General features: G+C 38.5%; 1 protein-coding gene and 2 long non-coding RNA genes across 3 annotated transcripts in view; 2 read left to right on the top strand and 1 right to left on the bottom strand.

Moving 5' to 3' along the window:
- The window catches only part of LOC308636787, a 532023-nt gene that overhangs the window by 263005 nt on the left and 249253 nt on the right, over window positions 1-19765 (top strand). The window lies entirely within an intron of this gene.
- LOC308636788 overlaps window positions 1-19765 on the bottom strand; it is a 682020-nt gene that overhangs the window by 486220 nt on the left and 176035 nt on the right. The window lies entirely within an intron of this gene.
- The window catches only part of LOC308636768 (EF-hand calcium-binding domain-containing protein 3-like), a gene marked incomplete at its 3' end in the record, with an annotated part of 55822 nt that overhangs the window by 33264 nt on the left and 2793 nt on the right, over window positions 1-19765 (top strand). Inside the window, exons 8-10 of the mRNA XM_081272473.1 lie at window positions 11931-12124; window positions 12466-12650; window positions 19338-19460. Coding sequence (XP_081128599.1) covers window positions 11931-12124; window positions 12466-12650; window positions 19338-19460 — 502 coding nt within the window. The remainder of the gene's footprint in view (window positions 1-11930; window positions 12125-12465; window positions 12651-19337; window positions 19461-19765) is intronic.

The raw sequence follows: 19765 nt of genomic DNA, 5'->3' as shown, positions 1-19765 counted from the left end.
GAGGACTAGTCCCACTGCCAGCCGCCGCCAAACGGCAGCCGGCGCTGACCGCCCGGTTCTGCAAACGGCCCCCGGAGGCGGGACCTGGCACGGCGGGAAGGGTCCCCGCTGCCTGCCCATTCTGCAAACGGCCCCTGGCTGCAGGACCTGGCGTGGCGAGAAGGGTCTCCGCCCGCTCATCAAACAGCCCCCAGCCCGCCCAGCCCAGGAGGCGACGTGAAGGGAATCTAACCAAGCCTCTATGAAATAGCGAACTGGGCTGCGTACGGGGGTGGCTGAAGTGCTGAGCCTGGAGCTCAGAGCAGAGGCTTTAATCGAGACTTTGCGCAGCTTGTTAGAGCTCCTTTCACCATTAGTCTGTAGTGGACCACCAGGCCAAGCAGCAAAAAAAACCAAAAAGATTGAAAAAGAGACGCTTGGCTCCCTGACGCTTTTCTGCTCAGAGCCACGGGCGCTTTGCGCCCATCTGCTTCCTCTTCCACTTCGCTCCCCCCGCAGAGAAGCTGAATGGGTAATCAGCAGTGGATCCTAAGTACCTGAGGCTAAGAAAGCTCAGTACACCCCGCCCTTTTTTTTTTTTTTTTTTAATATAGTCTATACAGGGAGAATTAGTGGACTGAAATTGTTGGCTGGGCTGGGGTTTCGGGGCCGAAAATCCACTCCGCGGGAGCCGCCATTTGCTTTCTTCGGCATGCTGCCTTGAGGGCCCTGTCTACTCGGTCTAGCTGCAGCAGCTAGAGACTAAACGGGGCTGCGTGCCGAGCCCTGTCCTCCGAAGGCTGGGTCATTCGGCATCCCCCTGCGAGAGGACCCGTGCTCCGGAGGAGGCGGTTGGAGAGCCGCGGCGGCAGCCGCTTGGGCCCCGGGAGCTAGGCACCGGGCCGAGGAACAGCGGAGGCTGCGGCGGCGCTGCTATCTAAAGCCTATTTGCTCAGGATCACTAGGCAATGCTGAGCTGACGTGGAGCTAGGGCGTACACTGTGGGCCCCTCAGAAAACGCACACTGAGCACGTATCTGCGGCGTTTAAGCCCTGGATCGCCTGCTTCTCGTGACTCAGCACTAACGACCCAGCTGAAATAACTAGTCGGCCCACATGATCTCACAGAGGTAAAAAAAAAAAAAAAAAACAGAGCACCATAGCCAGACCCAGGGAATCGGGAGTGATGTGGGACTAGCGGCACAGAATTCCCGGCTATCGCCCCCACCAGGGCCGACAACAGAGGTCCCTTGCACCACCTACCAGGGGAGTTGCTACCTGAGGGCAAACAAATTCGCTGGGGGTCCTCAGCCCCAAACCCTACAAACTTAGGGCCTGAGGGAGGCAAACAGAAAGGGTGTGCCCAGACATCCATGAAAACAGGGCTCCCAGGAGCAGCAGACCCGACGTGTAGACAGTAATACGATAAGCATCACAGGCGAGTGGGGCCCGGATTGAGGAACCACAAGAAAAGGACCCAGGCATTCAGGACTGGAGACCCGCACAGTCTGGGAAGAAGAGCTGAGGCACAGTGATTGGCTCCCACCTATCAAGAGGAGAAGCCTGGCCCAGTGGGCATAGCTCCACCCACTGGAAGAGAACTCAATCGAGCTTTATGACTGCATTTATTATTAGTAATTTTTTTTTATTTTTTTAAAGATTATTATTAGTATTTTTTTTTATTCTCACTTTTTGTAGTTGACGTTGTTGTGTTCTTTAACTTTCTTACTAATGGTTTCAATTTTTTTTGTTAATTTTTCTTATTCTATTATTATTACTATTATTTTATAAACTTCAAGTTCCATTTTTTATTACCATTATAATTTTTTTTTCGTTTGTTTTAAATTTCTATTTTTTCATTTTTTCTCTCTTTCTTCTCACTTTTTTTTTCTTTTGTCTTTTCATTTCTTTTCAACTTTCTTATTCCCCCTCTCTTGAACTCCACCTGCCTACACTTGCTCTCTTTAGTGACTTCTTCCCTTCCCTTCTAATACCCCTCCTCCCAAGCATCAAATAAACTTATAAGAGTAAACAGTAACTCAACAGTCAAACAGAACAAGAAGTATCATGAGCATAAAAAAGCAAGGAAGAAAAGGAATACAAACAATGAAAGACAGCCTAAATATTCAGGAGGACCTGGAGTCATCAGAAAAATGGCCATATAAAGAACTCAAGGAACACCTTAGACAGATGGAAAGGAACCTTAAAGATCACATTGAAAATGAATTACAGGGCTGGGGATGTGGCTCAGGCGGTAGCGCGCTCGCCTGGGATGCGTGCGGCCCGGGTTCGATCCTCAGCACCACATACCAACAAAGATGTTGTGTCTGCCGAGAACTAAATAAATAAATATTAAAAAATTCTCTCTCTCTCTCTCTCTCTCTCTCTCTCTCTCTTTAAAAAAAAAAAAAAAAAAGAAAATGAATTACAAAAACAGATAAAAGAGGAAGTTAAGCATCTTTATCAGGAGATAGAAATTATAAAAAAAATCAAACAATAATTCTAGAAATGAAGGAAACGATAAACCAAATTAAAAACTCAATCGAGAGTATCACTAACAGAGTGGAGCAAGTAGAAGCCAGAACGTCAGATAATGAAGACAAAATATATCACCTTGAAAAGAGTCTAGCCAACTCAGATAGGCTGGTAAAAAACCACGAGAAAAACATCCAAAAGATTTGGGATAACATAAAAAAACCAAACTTACGAGTCATTGGGATAGAGGAGGGCACAGAGATTCATGCCAAGGGAATGGGTAACTTACTGAAGGAAATAATTACAGAAAACTTTCCAGAAATAAAAAAGGATACAGATATACAAATTGTAGATGCATACAGGACACCGAGCACACAAAATCACAATAGACTAACGCCAAGACACATTGTTATGAAGCTATCCAATATACAGAACAAAGAGAAAATATTAAAAGCTACAAGAGAAAAGAGGCAGATTACATTTAGGGGTAAACCAATAAGGTTGACAACGGATTTTTCATCACAGACGCTGAAAGCGAGAAGATCCTGGAACAATGTATTTCAAACACTGAAAGACAATGGATGCCAACCAAGAATCCTGTATCCAGCAAAATTAAGCTTCAGATACGACAACGAAATAAAAATCTTCCATGATAAACAAAAGCTAAAAGAATTTGTAGCCAGAAAACCAGCATTGCAAAGCGTCTTGAGCAAAACTCTACACGAGGAAGAAATGGAAAACAATAACCAAAACCATCAGCGGGAAGTGCCTCAGTAAAGACAGAGGATGGGAGGAAAGCTAATCATGGAGAAACAAACTAAATTAGGGAAAAAAAAAAGAGATAAATAATCAAACATGGCAGGAAGTACAAACCATATATCAATAGTAACTCTAAATGTTAATGGCTTAAACTCTCCAATAAAGTGACATAGGCTGGTAACATGGATTAAAAAAACAAATCCAACGATATGCTGCCTCCAGGAGACACATCTGACTGGAAAAGACATACACAGGCTCAAGGTAAAAGGTTGGGAAAAAATATACCAAGCACACGGTCCTCGTAAGCAAGCAGGCGTGGCCATTCTCATATCAAATAAAATCGACTTCAAGACTAAGTTAATCAAAAGGGATAAGGAAGGACATTATATACTGTTAAAAGGAACCATTCACCAGCAAGACATAACAATTATCAATATTTATGCACCAAATAATAGTGCTGCGACGTTCATAAAACAAACTCTCCTCAAGTTCAAGAATCAAATAGACCACAACACAATAATCACGGGTGACTTCAACACACCTCTCTCACCATTGGACAGATCCTCCAAACAAAAGTTGAATAAAGAAACTATTGACCTCAATATCACAATCAATAACTTAGACTTAACTGACATATATAGAATATATCAACCATCATCAAGTGGATATACTTTTTTCTCAGCAGCACATGGAACCTTCTCAAAAATAGATCATATATTATGCCATAGGGCAACCCTCAGTAAATATAAAGAGGTTGAGATAATACCATGCACTTTATCAGATCATAATGGAATGAAACTGGAAATCAATGATAAGAGAAGGAAGGAAAAATCCTACATCACATGGACAATGAACAATACGTTACTAAATGATCAATGGGTTATAGAAGACATAAAGGAGGAAATCAAAAAATTCTTAGAGATAAATGAAAATACAGACACAACATATCGGAATCTATGGGACACAATGAAAGCAGTTTTAAGAGGGAAATTCATCGCCTGGAGGTCATTCCTCAAAAAAAGGAAAAACCAACAAATAAATGAGCTCACACTTCATCTCAAAGCCCTAGAAAAGGAAGAGCAAAACAATAGCAAATGTAGCAGAAGGCAAGAACTAATTAAAATCAGAGCAGAAATCAATGAAATTGAAACAAAAGAAACTATTGAAAAAATTAACAAAACAAAAAGTGGGTTCTTTGAAAAAATAAATAAGATCGACAGACCCCTAGCCATACTAACGAAGAGAAGAAGAGAGAGAACTCAAATCACTAACATACGGGATGAAAAAGGCAATGTTACAACAGACGCTTCAGAAATACAGAAAACAATTAGAAATTATTTTGAAAACCTATATTCCAATAAAATAGAAGAAAGTGAAGACATCGATAAATTCCTTAAGTCATATGATTTGCCCAGACTGAGTCAGGAGGAAACTCACAACCTAAACAGACCAATATCAATAGATGAAATAGAAGAAGCAATTAAAAAACTTCCAACCAAGAAAAGCCCAGGACCGGATGGGTATACAGCGGAGTTCTACAAAACCTTTAAAGAAGAATTAATACCAGTACTTTTCAAGTTATTTCAGGAAATAGAAAAGGAGGGAGCTCTTCCAAATTCATTCTATGAGGCCAACATCACCCTGATTCCGAAACCAGACAAAGACGCCTCAAAGAAAGAAAACTACAGACCAATATCTCTAATGAACCTAGATGCAAAAATCCTCAATAAAATTCTGGCGAATCGGATACAAAGGCATATCAAAAAAATTGTGCACCATGATCAAGTAGGATTCATCCCTGGGATGCAAGGATGGTTCAATATACGGAAATCAATAAATGTTATTCACCACATCAATAGGCTTAAAGAGAAGAACCATATGATCATCTCAATAGACGCAGAAAAAGCATTTGACAAAGTACAGCATCCCTTTATGTTCAAAACGTTAGAAAAAATAGGGATAACAGGAACTTACCTCGACATTGTAAAAGCTATCTATGCCAAGCCTCAGGCTAGCATCATTCTGAATGGAGAAAAATTGAAGGCATTCCCTCTAAAATCTGGAACACGACAGGGATGCCCCCTATCACCACTTCTATTCAATATAGTTCTCGAAACACTGGCCAGAGCAATTAGACAAATGAAAGAAATTAAAGGCATAAAAATAGGAAAAGAAGAACTTAAATTATCACTATTTGCGGATGACATGATTCTATACCTAGAAGACCCAAAAGGGTCTACAAAAAAACTACTAGAACTAATAAATGAATTCAGTAATGTGGCAGGATATAAAATCAACACACATAAATCAAAGGCATTTCTGTATATCAGCGACAAAACTTCTGAAACGGAAATGAGGAAAAACACTCCATTCACAATATCCTCAAAAAAAATAAAGTACTTGGGAATCAACCTAACAAAAGAGGTGAAGGATCTATACAATGAAAACTACAGAACCCTAAAGAAAGAAATAGAAGAGGATCTTAGAAGATGGAAAAATATACCCTGTTCATGATTAGGCAGAATTAACATCATCAAAATGGCGATATTACCAAAAGTTCTCTATAGGTTCAATGCAATACCAATCAAAATCCCAATGGCATTTCTTGTAGAAATAGATAAAGCAATCATGAAATTCATATGGAAAAACAAAAGACCCAGAATAGCAAAAACAATTCTAAGCAGGAAGTGTGAATCAGGTGGTATAGCGATACCAGACTTCAAACTATACTACAGAGCAATAGTAATAAAAACAGCATGGTACTGGTACCAGAACAGGCGGGTGGACCAATGGTACAGGATAGAAGACACAGAGACTAATCCACAAAGCTACAACTATCTTATATTTGATAAAGGAGCTAAAAACATGCAATGGAGAAAGGATAGTATCTTCAACAAATGGTGCTGGGAAAATTGGAAATCCATATGCAACAAAATGAAACTAAATCCCCTCCTCTCGCCACGCACAAAAGTCAACTCAAAGTGGATAAAGGAGCTAGATATCAAACCAGAGACTCTACGTCTGATAGAAGAAAAAGTTGGTTCCGATCTACAGATTGTGGGGACAGGCTCCAAATTCCTTAATAGGACACCCATAGCACAAGAGTTAATAACAAGAATCAACAAATGGGACTTTCTTAAACTGAAAAGATTTTTCTCAGCAAGAGAAACAATAAGAGAGGTAAATAGGGAGCCTACATCCTGGGAACAAATTTTTACTCCTCACACTTCAGATAGAGCCCTAATATCCAGAGTATACAAAGAACTCAAAAAATTAGACAATAAGAAAACAAACAACCCAATCAACAAATGGGCCAAGGACCTGAACAGACACTTCTCAGAGGAGGACATACAATCAATCAATAAGTACATGAAAAAATGCTCACCATCTCTAGCAGTCAAGGAAATGCAAATCAAAACCACCCTAAGATACCACCTCACCCCAGTAAGATTGGCAGCCATGATGAAGTCAAACAACAACAAGTGCTGGCGAGGATGTGGGGAAAAGGGTACTCTTGTACACTGCTGGTGGGACTGCAAACGGGTGCGGCCAATTTGGAAAGCAGTATGGAGATTCCTGGGAAAGCTGGGAATGGAACCACCATTTGACCCAGCTATTGCCCTACTCGGACTATTTCCTGAAGACCTTAAAAGAGCACACTACAGGGATACTGCCACATCGATGTTCATAGCAGCACAATTCACAATTGCTAGACTGTGGAATCAACCCAGATGCCCTTCAATAGATGAATGGATAAAAAAAATGTGGCATTTATATACCATGGAATATTACGCAGCACTAAAAAATGACAAAATCACGGAATTTGCAGGGAAGTGGATGGCACTAGAGCAGATTATGCTTAGTGAAGCTAGCCAATCCCTAAAAAACAAATACCAAATGTCTTCTTTGATATAATGAGAGCAACTAAGAGCAGAACAGTGAGGCTGAGCAGGAAGAAAAGACTAGCATTAAACAGAGACATGAGGCGGGAGGGAAAGGGAGAAAAAAAAAAGGGAAATCACATGGAAATGGAGGGAGACCCTCATTGTAATACAAAATTATATATAAGAGTTTACGAGGGGAATGGGATAACAAACATGGAGGGAAATGAATTTCAATAGATGGGGTAGAGAGAGAAGATGGGAGGGAAGGGGAGGGGGATTTTAGAGGATAGTAAAGGTAGCAGAATACAACAGTCACTAATATGGCAGTATGTAAAAATGTGATGTGTAGCCGATGTGATTCTGCAATCTGTATTTGGGGTAAAAATGGGAGTTCATAACCCAATTGATTCTAATCTATGAAATATGATTTGTCATGAGTTTTGTAATGTTGTGAACATCCAATAAAAAAAAAAGAAAAAAAAAAAAGAATGTCCATGCACTTCCGCCCTTTTCAATGCTTTATTCACTCAAATTACTCAATACAGTTTCACTCTACAGGTTCTTAATCAAGAAAATGACAATCCTTTATACTAGGCACTGCAATAGACATAATCCATTCAGAACAGCAAACAATTCTAGATTAATTCTAAGTACTTCAGAAACACTTAATCATGACAGGTGACAGACATTCCCTCTCCATGCTAAGTTCAAAAGTCTCAAGCCTTAGGCTTTATGTCCAGCAGATGCACACTCACTTAGACCGAGGTGATAGGGTCTGGAGGAAACAAGGAAGGCTTTTCCTGGCGTGGAGTGGACAACTAGTTGAGGAGAGGATCCTAGGGAGAAGTTGCGGCTCTCACCAAGGTCCAGACCAGGCAGTAGAGTTTGAGAGCAGTGAGGATCATGCAAAGGATCAGCAACCAAGGACAAGTAATGGGATGTCAAGTCCTCATCAGGCTCTCTAGCTCAAGTGCATCCTTGTTTTGGCTGGCTGAATCCCTTTCATCAGCTCTATTTTTATACTAAATTTTGAGGCTTTTGACCCCCCTTTCAATCCTATCAGCTACCATGGGATTTCTCCATGACATTTGGTCTGGTGGTCTCCACCATAATCTTCTTGCCTTTCCCTCTTATCAGGCCAGGACAGCCTGCCAGGGGCTTCACTCTGTTTATCAGGGTGAGGGGAAGTAACTTGTTTGAGGTCAAACTGGAGGGCTCTGTGGGTGTGCCTGGGGAGACTGCAGGTTTCAAACTGGAGTTTTAAAATGGAGTTGCTTAGGCTCAGGCCTAAGGCCATCCTCACACACACCTGGAATCCTAAAAACTCTGGAGGCTGAGGCAGGTAGGTGGTTTGTGAGTTCTAGGTCAACCTAAGCAACCTGGCAAGGCCCTAAGCAGCTTAGTGAGACCCTGTCTCAAAATAAAAATAAAAAGAGCTGGGGATGTGGCTCATTGGTAAAGTACCCCTGGGTTCAATCTCTAGTGTCAAAAGAAAAATAAAAAGCCAAACACAACTCTTAATGATAAAGAACTCAATAAATGGTATAAAAAATAGTTAAGTGACTTAACAGCAGAATTGGTCAAGCAGAAGAATTTCTGAGAAGACAGGTCTTTTGAAATGATTCAGATTTTTAAAAAAGAAAGAAGAAGAAAAATTGAAAAGTATGAAGCAAGCCTTAGAGACTTCAGAGATACTATCAAGCAAGAAAACTCTGGCATTATGACTGTTCCAGGAGAAGAAAAGGGAAAAGGCATAGAAAAGAAATTAAAAAAAAAAAATAATTGGTGAAAACTTTCCAAATCTTAAGATATGGACATCCAGGTCCAGGAAACTCAAAGGATCTCTAATTGTAAGGAATGGTGGAAAAGCTCCATAAACTCAACAAGCCAAAACAACCGTTTACCTATCTGAGATTTTATTAGCAGGACCGTAGCGGCCAGTCGCAGAAGAGAAGGAGGTTTTGAGAGAGAGAGAGAGAGAGAGAGAGAGAGAGAGAGAGAGAGAGAGAGAGAGAGAGAGAGAGAGAGAGAGAGAGAGAGAAAGAGAGTGGGAGAGTAAGAGAGTAAGAAAGTGAGCACGAACAGGGTGTTGATACTTATGGGCTTAACAAAGGATGAGGAGGAGCAAGTCGAGTGGGCTGTTCTTCATTGGCTGAGAGTTTGCGCCACTTCAGGGATTGGAGGTGACGGTTCACGCGCCATTCAGTGCATCATGGACCTAAGCTCCCAGAAGAGAAGCACTCTGGGTGCCATCTTTACCAACACTAATAGATTCAACCAAAAAAGATTCTCTCTAAGACATGTTAGAGTCAGACTGTCAAAGTACAGACAGAGAATTCTAAAGACAACAAGAGAAAAACATCAAGTCACATATAAGGGAATCCCCATTAGATTAACAACAGACTTCTCTGTAAATATCTTACAGGCCAGGAAAGAATGGAATGATTTATTCAAAGTGCTGAAAGTAAATAATACTATACACAACAAAGCAATCCTTCAGAAATTATAGAGAAATAAAAATTTCCAAAACAAAAACTGGGTATTAAATTACCAAATTAAAACACATAAACTGTCTGAATGGATTTAAAAAAAAAAACTAGACCCAAGGATAATACTGCCTAAAAGAAATTGACTTAGCCAGTAAAGACCCACATACAGTGAAAATCAAAGAATGGAAAGAGATATACTATGCAAATGGAAACCAAAAGTTAGTAAGAGTATCTATACTTAAAAAAAAAAGAAGTCATTATATAAAAATAAATAAGGTCATTCTATACTGATAAAGGAATCAACAAATGTAAATATATATGCACCCAAGCTGGAAGCACCCAATTATATGAAACAAACATGATTAGATTTAGATATAAAAGAAAAGAGAGATTCTATTTCAATAATAGGGATTTCAACATATAATTTCATCAATAACAGATCATCCAGACAAAAAGATCAACAAAGAAACATCAGACTTAAACTATGCTGTGGACCAAATGATCCTAACAGATATTTTCAGAACCTTTCATCCAACAGCTACAGAAAACATTCTTCTCATCAGCATGTAGAACATTCTCCAGCATATAACATGTGTTAGGCCACAAAATAAGTCTCAAAAATTCAAAAATATTGCATATATTCTCTGCAGGAAATAAAAATAAAAATCAACAAAAAGAAACTTTAGAAATTGTACAAATATATGAAAATTAAACAATATTCTCTCTCAGTACTAGGGAATTGAACTCAGGAGTACTCTATCATTAACCTACATCCTTAGCACTTTTTTAAAATTTTATTTTATTTATTCTAATTAGTGATGTATGACAGCAGAATGCAAGTCAATTCATGTTACACAAATAGAGCACAATTTTTCATGTCTCTAGTTGTACACAAAGTAGAGTCACACCACTCATGTTCTTATGGTAATTATGTCCGTCTCATTCCACTGTCTTTCCTACCACCATGCCCACTCCCTTCCTCTCCTTCCCCTTTGCCCTATCTAAAGTCTATTCCTCCCATGCTCCCCCCCATCCCATTATGAATCAGCATCCTTATATTAGAGAAGACATTCTGCATTTGTTTTTTGGGGATTGGCTTACTTTACCTAGCATTATATTCTCCAACTCCATCCATTTACCTGCAAATGCTATGATTTTATTCTCTTTTAATGCTGAGTAATATTCCATTGTATATATATATAGCATGTTTTCTTTATCCATTCATCTACTGAAGGGCATCTAGGTTGGATCCACAATTTAGCTACTGTGAATTGTGCTGCTATAAACATTGATGTGGCTGTGTCCCTGTAGTATATTGTGTTTCTTTAAAATTATTTTTTAGCTTTAATTGGACACAATACCTTTATTTTATGTGGTTCTGAGGGTCAAACCCAGGGCCTTGCATGTGCTAGGCAAGTGCTCTACTGCTGAGCCACAATCCCAGCCCTATAGTATGCTGTTTTTAAGTCCTTTTGGGTAAAAACCCGGAATGGGATAGCTGGGTCAAATGATGGTTTCATTCCAAGTTTTCCAAGGAATCTCTATATTGCTTTCCATATTGGTTGCACCAATTTGCAGTCCCACCAGCAATGTAAGAGTGTCCCCATATCCTCGCCAACACATATTATTGTTTTTATTCTTAATAGCTGCCATTCTGACTGGAGTGAGATGAAATCTTAAGAGTAGTTTTGATTTGCATTTCTCTAATTCCTCCCTTTCAATTTTTATTTCGAGACAGGATCTCACTAAATTGCTGAAGCTAGCCTCCAACTTGTGATCCTCCTGCCTCAGTATCCAGAGCACTGGGATTACAGTGTGTACCACCATATCCAGTTGTCAATGGCCTTAAGTATTTATTTTTCTACATAAGACCATGAAGTCTTGGAGAAGAGGAAGGAAACCAAAGACGAAGAACTACAGATATAAAATAGTCAAATGGCCTATGGAAGCTGGGCGCAATAGCATACACCTATAATCCCAGCTACTCGGGAGGTTGAGGCAGGAAGATCACAAGTTCAAAGTCAGTCTAGGCAATTTGATGAGGCCCTCAGCAACTTACTGAGACCCTGTCTCAAAATTTTAAAATAAAAGGTCAGGGATGTAGCTCAGTGAGAAAGCACTTCTAGTTACAATCCCCAGAACCAAAAAAAAAAGGGAAAGGGCCTGTGAAAAGTATCAGAATATTCTTAAATGTCACAGGACTAGACACTCAAATATTATTGAATGATTATGCAAATTCAATTTAAAATAAATTTACTCAGCATATGTAACTTATAATTAAACTTTTTCTTTTTGTCCTATAACTCTTTTTATCCACTTCTGAACTACTTTTTCTTTTTTTAAAGCTATTTCCGAAGAAAATTCCAGGAGGCCAGTGGAGAAATATTGTGGAATCCCCATTCTAGGGAATATGGAAAAAGGAGATTTATGCCAGATATATGCACACCTCCAAGCTCAAGCACCGCTGCCTTTGCTAATGCTGCTCGGGTTGCAATAATGAGAGAAAAGGATTTATTTAAATTTCTTGAAGAGCTCAAAAGTAAGAGCCATTTGTTCCCTCCCCACTTTTTAAAAGGATTTATTTATATGACTACTCAGAAATAAAACCTAGAGGCCAAGAGCAGGGCCTGAGACTCTTCTGAGTTACTGCTCTCTGTCACACAAATACCATTTGGATGCACAAGTATCCCTCACCTGAGTCTTCAGATTCCTGGGTGAAGCCTAAAGTCTGCAGATGGGTGTGGAGCAGGAACAGGAAAGTGAAGGAGGGCCATGACCAATGAGAGAAGAATAGGGAAAAAGCAAAATAGGCACCACATTTGTCTTTTATGGGAACGTCTTACGTTGTTAGTGATACCATTTTTGTTTTTATCTTTTTAGGATGCAATTTCCATTCAGATAGCCCATATTCAAAAATACCCATCTTTCCATTGTTTCCTAATGTGGATGGGGTGGTGATGGGAAAGCCATTCAGAGACACACAAAAATTAGAAATGCTAAGGAGAAAGGAGCCTCTGAATTTCTTTGAGGACTATTTTTTCCATAAAAGAGACTGGAAAACACAGGTGAGATTTAGGTTATGTCACATTAGCTAATTTAAATCTTACATTTTTAAGTACCAATTTAACAGAACTAATAACATGCTTTTTATTTTTAGTCATTATATTTCAAACCAGATTCCATAACCACATTCCTAAATATAAGCCCAGATGTAGATACTTCATTTAATTTCAACAAATTGTTAAGACTTACTGAAAAATGACAATCCTAAATTTGGGGTTGGGATATAGAATTCAAGAATAATAACACTAGAATGCCTGAAGTCTATCTCCACTGCTCCCCCACTGTGTCAGGGATTTGAAGCTATATTTTGGACTCCCTTGACCATCTCAAGACTGTAGTTGGCCAGACACCATGGGATGAGAGGACCAGGTCCACACAAATTAAGCAATGGTGTGAGGAGAGGGACCATTCTGACCTTGACCCAGAATCCCAGCTGTACCTCTGGCCCTGCTTTAAGCTCTATTGTCTCTAACTTATTTTTCCCTGAAAATTTTGTCCTCATTAGTTTTAAGGTCACAGGTAAATATGCTCATGTTTTCAGAGGTATTCTCTCAGGAAGCTCTGGCCTTACCCCAGATTGGTTGCAGTTCTCCCTGCTTGAACAAAAGAATTAAGATTTGTCTAGAAACCAGCCCAGGCTATAGGGGCATATATTGAGTTCCAGAGGTCCATGCCTGGTTCACCTCGTTATGAAATCACTAGAAGGCCCTTCAAACATATGGTTTTTATGTGATTCTTGAGGGATATCACTGTCAAAAATTCCCTTGAGGTCAGACTTTTACTTTATCTCCCCAAACAAAGTCACACCCAGGCACATGTCACTGATAAGATGGAAATAAGAGGACACTCATCCCTCTTTAAATTTATGTGCCAAGGGGCTGCGGTTGTAGCTCAATGATAGAGCACTTGCCTAGCATGTGTGAGGCACTGGGTTAGATCCTCAGCACTAAATTAAATAAAGGTATAAAAAATTCCACTATAAAAAATTATGTCCTAACATTGAGTCACCCCTCTCCCATTATTTTTATCATCAGTTTCTCCAACTAGAATATAAAGTTCATGTAGACAAGAACCTTATTTCTTTTGCTAAGTATCTCTAGCACTTAAAACAAAGCCTGGCCTTTTTTTTTTTTTTTTTTTTTTTTTTTGGTCTGATTTGGTGCTAAGAATCAAACCCAGAGCCTCAAACATGCTAAGTATATATACTCTACCACTGAGCTACACTCCTAGCCCCTTTGGATGAAAGAAAATTATAACACAAATAGTTTGTTTTTTGAGGGCATCCTATGTGTTAATAATTTTAATAGAAATGGAATAACCAAAAATAAAAAAATAATAATAATTTTAATAGAGAAAGCACCAATAGCTTGCTATATTGTCACCTGGCTTCTACTTTTGTCCTTTTCAATCTGTTCTCCATACACTAACCAAAAATGGCTCTGTTAAATTGAGCTTGAAATCTGCTCCCTCAGAGATTAAAAACAAAATCTTTATGATAATTTAGATCCTACAAAATCTAAATCTAAGCCTTTCAATAACTTCAACCACTAGTAGCTATTTGCATTTAAATTAATAAATCCTGTTTTTCTGTCATACTAACCACATTTCAAATGCTCAGTAGCCATATGTGGCAAATGGACACCATATTAGATGGCACAAAAATAGGACATTTCCATCACTGTGAAAAGTTCTATTGGACATCACCGACTTAGACCCTCCCTGCAGATCCAATGATCTCTCTTACCACTGCTCACCTTCCAGCGCACTTCACTCTACTTGCAATGTCTCATTACTGTGCCTTATATATCAGACTTGCTTCCATCTCACTCTAGCTTTGTTCTTCCCTCTGCTTGAATGCTGTTACCTAGACATCTGCATAGCTCTCTCCCTCACCTCTTTCAGGTCTTGTCTCAAATGTCATTTCAGAATGCCTTCTCTAGCAATCATATTAAAATGACAATCCCCACATTGTTAATGTGCAAGTGCCACTTAATTGTTCACTTCAGATGGATAATTTTATTTTATATGAATTTTCATCTCAATAAATTTAACATGTATTTAAATAAAATCACACCTCTAATGGTGCACACCTCTAATCCTAATAACTCAGGAGGCTGAGATTGGAGGATCACAAGTTGAAGGCCAGCCTCAGAAGTTGGTGAGAGAACCTAAGCAATGTAGGGAGACCTTGTCCCCCCAAAATAAAATAAAATAATTAGGCCAGGTGTAGTGGTGCACTCCTGTAATCCCATTGGCTTTGGAGGCTGAGGCTGGAGGACTGTGAGTTCACAGCCAGTCTCATCAACTCAGCAACTAAAACATAAAAAAGGACTGTGGATGTGGCTCAATGTTAAGTGACCCTGGGTTCAATCCCTGGTACAGAAAAAAAAAATTTAATCAAAGAAATAAAAAATCTACAACTTCCAATATCCCCATCCCCTTTCCTGATTTTCTCCATAACATTTATTACCAGCTAATATATTACATACTTCATGTAATAGATCACATATTTTACATATATATGTATAGTACATCTACATCCACTTTATCTAATATTTATGTCCATATATATTATACTTCATCTAATATGCTATAAGATATAAATTTACATTTATAATAATAGAATATATGTATAAATATATAGTATGTTAAATAATGTATATATACATTATGAGATCTCATGTACTGTGTGGTAGATCTATTCTAATATACTACAACATCTAATCTACTATATACTTGTAAATGTTAATTGGAACCAGGAAATGGGATTTTCAAGTTTTAGAATGAAAGTAATGGAGCTATATGAACACTCCCCCACCCATCCAGCTGTTCTTCATTGCCCAACCCACTCACAGATTCCCCATGAGAACATAAAAATACTGGATGATATTAAATTAAATTAAATGGCAAACATTACAAAATGTATTTGGCAGGTCACAGCGGTGCACACCTATAATCTCAGCTACTCAGGAGGCTGAGGCAGAAGGATTATAGGTTAGAGGCCATCCTTGGCAATTTAGCAAGACTCTGTATCTAATAAAAACAAAAAAGGACTGGGTATGTAGCTCACTGGGGTTCAATTCCCAGTACAATAAATAAAGTATTCAAATCAAGGAAAATTCTCAAGTTTCAGAAAGCAAGAGAGAGCTGGCACAGTGGTGCACACCTGTAATCCCAGTGCCTTGGGAGGCTGAGGTAGAAGGATCTCAAATTCAAGGCCAACCTTAGCAACTTAGCAAGACTCTGTCTCAAAATAAAAATAAAAAGGACTGGGGATATAGCTCAGCGGTAAGCTCTCCTAGGTTCAATTACCAGTAGCAATAAATACATAAGTTTTTAAAAATGAAAAATAAAAACAAAATGCAAGAGAGAACCTAAAGCCAGAATGACAAGCTCATAAAGTGGCCCTGGGAGTGGCCAGGGAGGGGAGGCAGGTAGAGAACATGGCTCCAGGCCCTCACGTCTAGGGGCTAGGGTAGGGGGAACCATCCAGGATGAGGAAATATGTATCCCTAGAGATAAGCTGGCAATTGAGACCTCTACAAAAAAAACAAATTTTGGAAGGGCTGCCCTCTCAGTGAAAAGAGAAGTAAAAAATTCTACAGAGGCATAAATTTGATTTGCCAAAGCTCTGAATGGAAAAGCAAGTATTTTGTGATAAATTTCAAAGTTGAGATTGTGAAATACATGGATATGCTATCTGAATTTATAATTTCCATATTTGATGAAATCTCTAAGCTTTAAAATTATCCTAAAAACTGTTTTTAGGGTCTGGGGATGTAGTTCAGCAGTAGAGTGCTTTCCCAGCATGAGGCCTTGAGTTTGATCTCCAGCACTGAAGTAAAATTTTATATATATATATATATATATATATATATATATATATATATATATATATACATATATATATATATATATATATATATATGTATATATATATATATATATATATATATTAAAAATTTAAAAACTGACTTCAGACTATAGCTACCTTGAGAAGTCTGCCAGACACAAACATATCCAAATCCTAGGAATCACATGGTACACACATACACACACACACACAATTCTTTGGAAGATAGGCAACAATTACAGTCATACAAGGAAATAATCTACTCTGAAAAAGTCAGCAATGAAATAAATAGGAGTAGCATTACAATAATTCAATATAACAGAGTTAATGTCTAAAACACTATTAAAGTAAATACTACTTTTTTCTGGGTCTGATGGCACCTACCTATAATCCCAGAGACTCGGGAGGCAGAGAAAGAATTCAAGTTAAAGGCCAGCCTCAGCAACTTAGCAAGGCCCTAACAATTTAGTGAGACCCTCTCTCAAAATAAAAATAAAAGGGGCTGGGGATGTGACTCAGTGGTAAAGAACACTTGGCTTCAATTCCCAGTACCAATAATAATAATAATAATAATAATAATAATAATAATAAATTATTATTATTATTAAATTAAATCTACTCTCTTTAAATAGTTAAAGAGAAATTTCAAAAGGAATAGAAAACCTAATTGGGGGTGGGGGCAGTATACAGAATGGGGGAAGAGGGCTCATTTGAAAAGAACCAAATGGAACTACTAGAGATGAAAAATACAGCATTCAGGGGCTGGGATTGTGATAGAGCACTCACCTAGCACATGTGAGGCCCTGGATTTGATCCTCAGCACCACATAAAAATAGATAAATAAAATAAAGATATTATATCTAACTACAATTTAAAAATTAATATATTTTTAAAATACAGCATTTAATTAAAAAAATAAACAGTAGATTATTTATAGTAAGAAGACTGTGAACTAGAAGACAGAGCTGAGGAACTTACCTAAACTGCAACACAAAGAAAAACTAAAGGAAAAGATAATAAACATGAAGGGTAACATGAGCAATTCCAACAGAATACAAAAAGAGCTCCAAAAGGAAAAAAAATGGAGTGGAGAAGAATCAATATTTGAATAGATAATGGCTGAGAATTACATAAATTCTGATGATTATCTAAAGTGATGAAAAAATTGAATTCTTAGATTAAAGAAAACACTCTGGAGCAAGGTACATAAATGTAAAACCAACTTGAAACACTGCAGTGAAATTAAAAATCATGGAAAAAAACACTTTAAAAGCAAGGGGTTGTGGCTCAGTGGTAGAGTGCTTGCCTAGCATGCATGTGGTACTGGTTTGATCCTCAGCACCACATAAAAATAAACAAATAAAATAAAGGTATTGTGTCCATCTACAACTAAAATATATATATTTTTTAAAAAAAGCAAACATAGAGGACTGGAGATGTGGCTCTGTGGTAGAACACCTGCCTGGCATGCATGGGGTACTGACTTCAATTCCTAGCAACACACACACACACACACAAAGGCATTTCAAGACAGCAATAACAGAACATTAAACCAAATGCAGGGCATTCCTAAGTGTGACCCCTGTATAATTGTACAGAACACATGTCCACAAAGCTGGCCCTTAGAGAAAGGAAAAGTGAAGGGATAAGATCCCAGGAAGGACCAGGCATAATGGTTCATGCCTGTAATCCCACAGCTGAGGCAGGAGGATCTCAAGTTCCAGACCAGCCTCAACAATTTAGCCATGCCCTAAACAACTTAGCAAGACCCTGTCTCAAAATAAGAAAGAAAAAGGGCTGAGGATGTGGCTCAGTAGTTCAGCGCCTCTGGGTTTAATCCCAGATACAAAAACAAAACAAAACAAAACAAAAAAAACCCAGGAAGGAACAAATAGAGAATACAGGATTGAGTTTGCCCTAGGAAATCAGGAAAAACATTCTCATATAAAAGGAAAAAATAAAAAAATAGTTAAAGGATGGAGAAATCATAGGGTAGGCAGAAGAGTTAAGAGAATTCATGTTAGATAGCCTTAAAGAGACAAGATCAGCCAGGCATGTTGGCATACAATTAATTCTGGCTACTCAGGAGGCTGAGGATCACAAGTTTGAGGCCAGCCTGAGCAATTTAGTAAGACTCTACCACCAAATTAAAAATAAAAATGGCTGGGGATGTAGCTCAATGGTAGAGCAGTTGCCTAGCACATGCAAAGCCCAGGGTTTAATCTCCAATACCATAAACAAACAGAAAAAGAGCCAAAATCATCAGTTGAGAAAGTTTGAAGATCTGGCTTCCAGCAGCCACTATGATAAGAGTGAATGAAGAAAGAGAATGTCAAGCAGTACTAAAGGCCTGGACAGGACTACATGATAAGACATTTTCAAAAAGAGCAAGCAGTATATGTAATTTTCACTAGCAATTGTTCAATAGCACAGTACAGGGGAAATAGCCATGGGTTGCCTGTCAGAAGTCTGGAAGTAATAGAGGTGGTACTCTGTGGAGGGTACCTTCATTTTGGGTGCTTGTAATAGCTTGGGACGTTTGGGTCAAGATGGAGTTGGCTCCTCTTTATTCTCCATATCTAGTCAATAAGCCATCTGATCTGTATTTCTCTTATGAATAGGTTTTGTCATTATTAAAGAACCTTTACTAAATATCCAATTTACATGTGGCACTATTCTAGGGGCTCCAACACAACTGACAAATAGTTTAACAATAACCTTATAAATCATATGCCAATTCTCTCATACTGAAATATATTTTGTTTATTTTATCTTTATGTATGTATAATTCAAACTACAATGTATTACTAATCTTCTTTTTTAAATGTACATAAAGGCAGCAAACATAAAGCCTGTGAACATTTCTTCAAACTATTCAGATGACATCCTTGCCATCAATCAAATACTCAAGAAAAAGCACAGATGGACAGTGGCTGATGCAGCTGCTATTAAACAGCACGTGAGTATTCATAGTTGAATGCCTTCCCAGCCACATTAACAAAAATATTTTCCATTTCAATACTCTCCCATAAACCCAAGAGCATTTTTATCTGCTCCCTGTCTTTAAAATGAAACAAGATAGAAAGATGATCATGGTGATATACATATGTAATCCCAGCAACTTGAGAGGCTGAGACAGGAGGAGCATGGGTTCAAGGACAGTCTGGGCAACTTTGCAAGACTCTGTCTCAAAATAAAACATAAAAAGGACAAGGGATGTAGCTCAATGGTAGAGCACCCTTGGGTTCAATTCCTAGTACAAAA

Source organism: Spermophilus citellus (assembly GCF_964194105.1).
Source record: "Spermophilus citellus genome assembly, chromosome: 17".
In the NCBI taxonomy this organism is placed as follows: Eukaryota; Metazoa; Chordata; class Mammalia; order Rodentia; family Sciuridae; genus Spermophilus; species Spermophilus citellus.
This window is presented reverse-complemented; position numbering and strand designations above follow the sequence as displayed.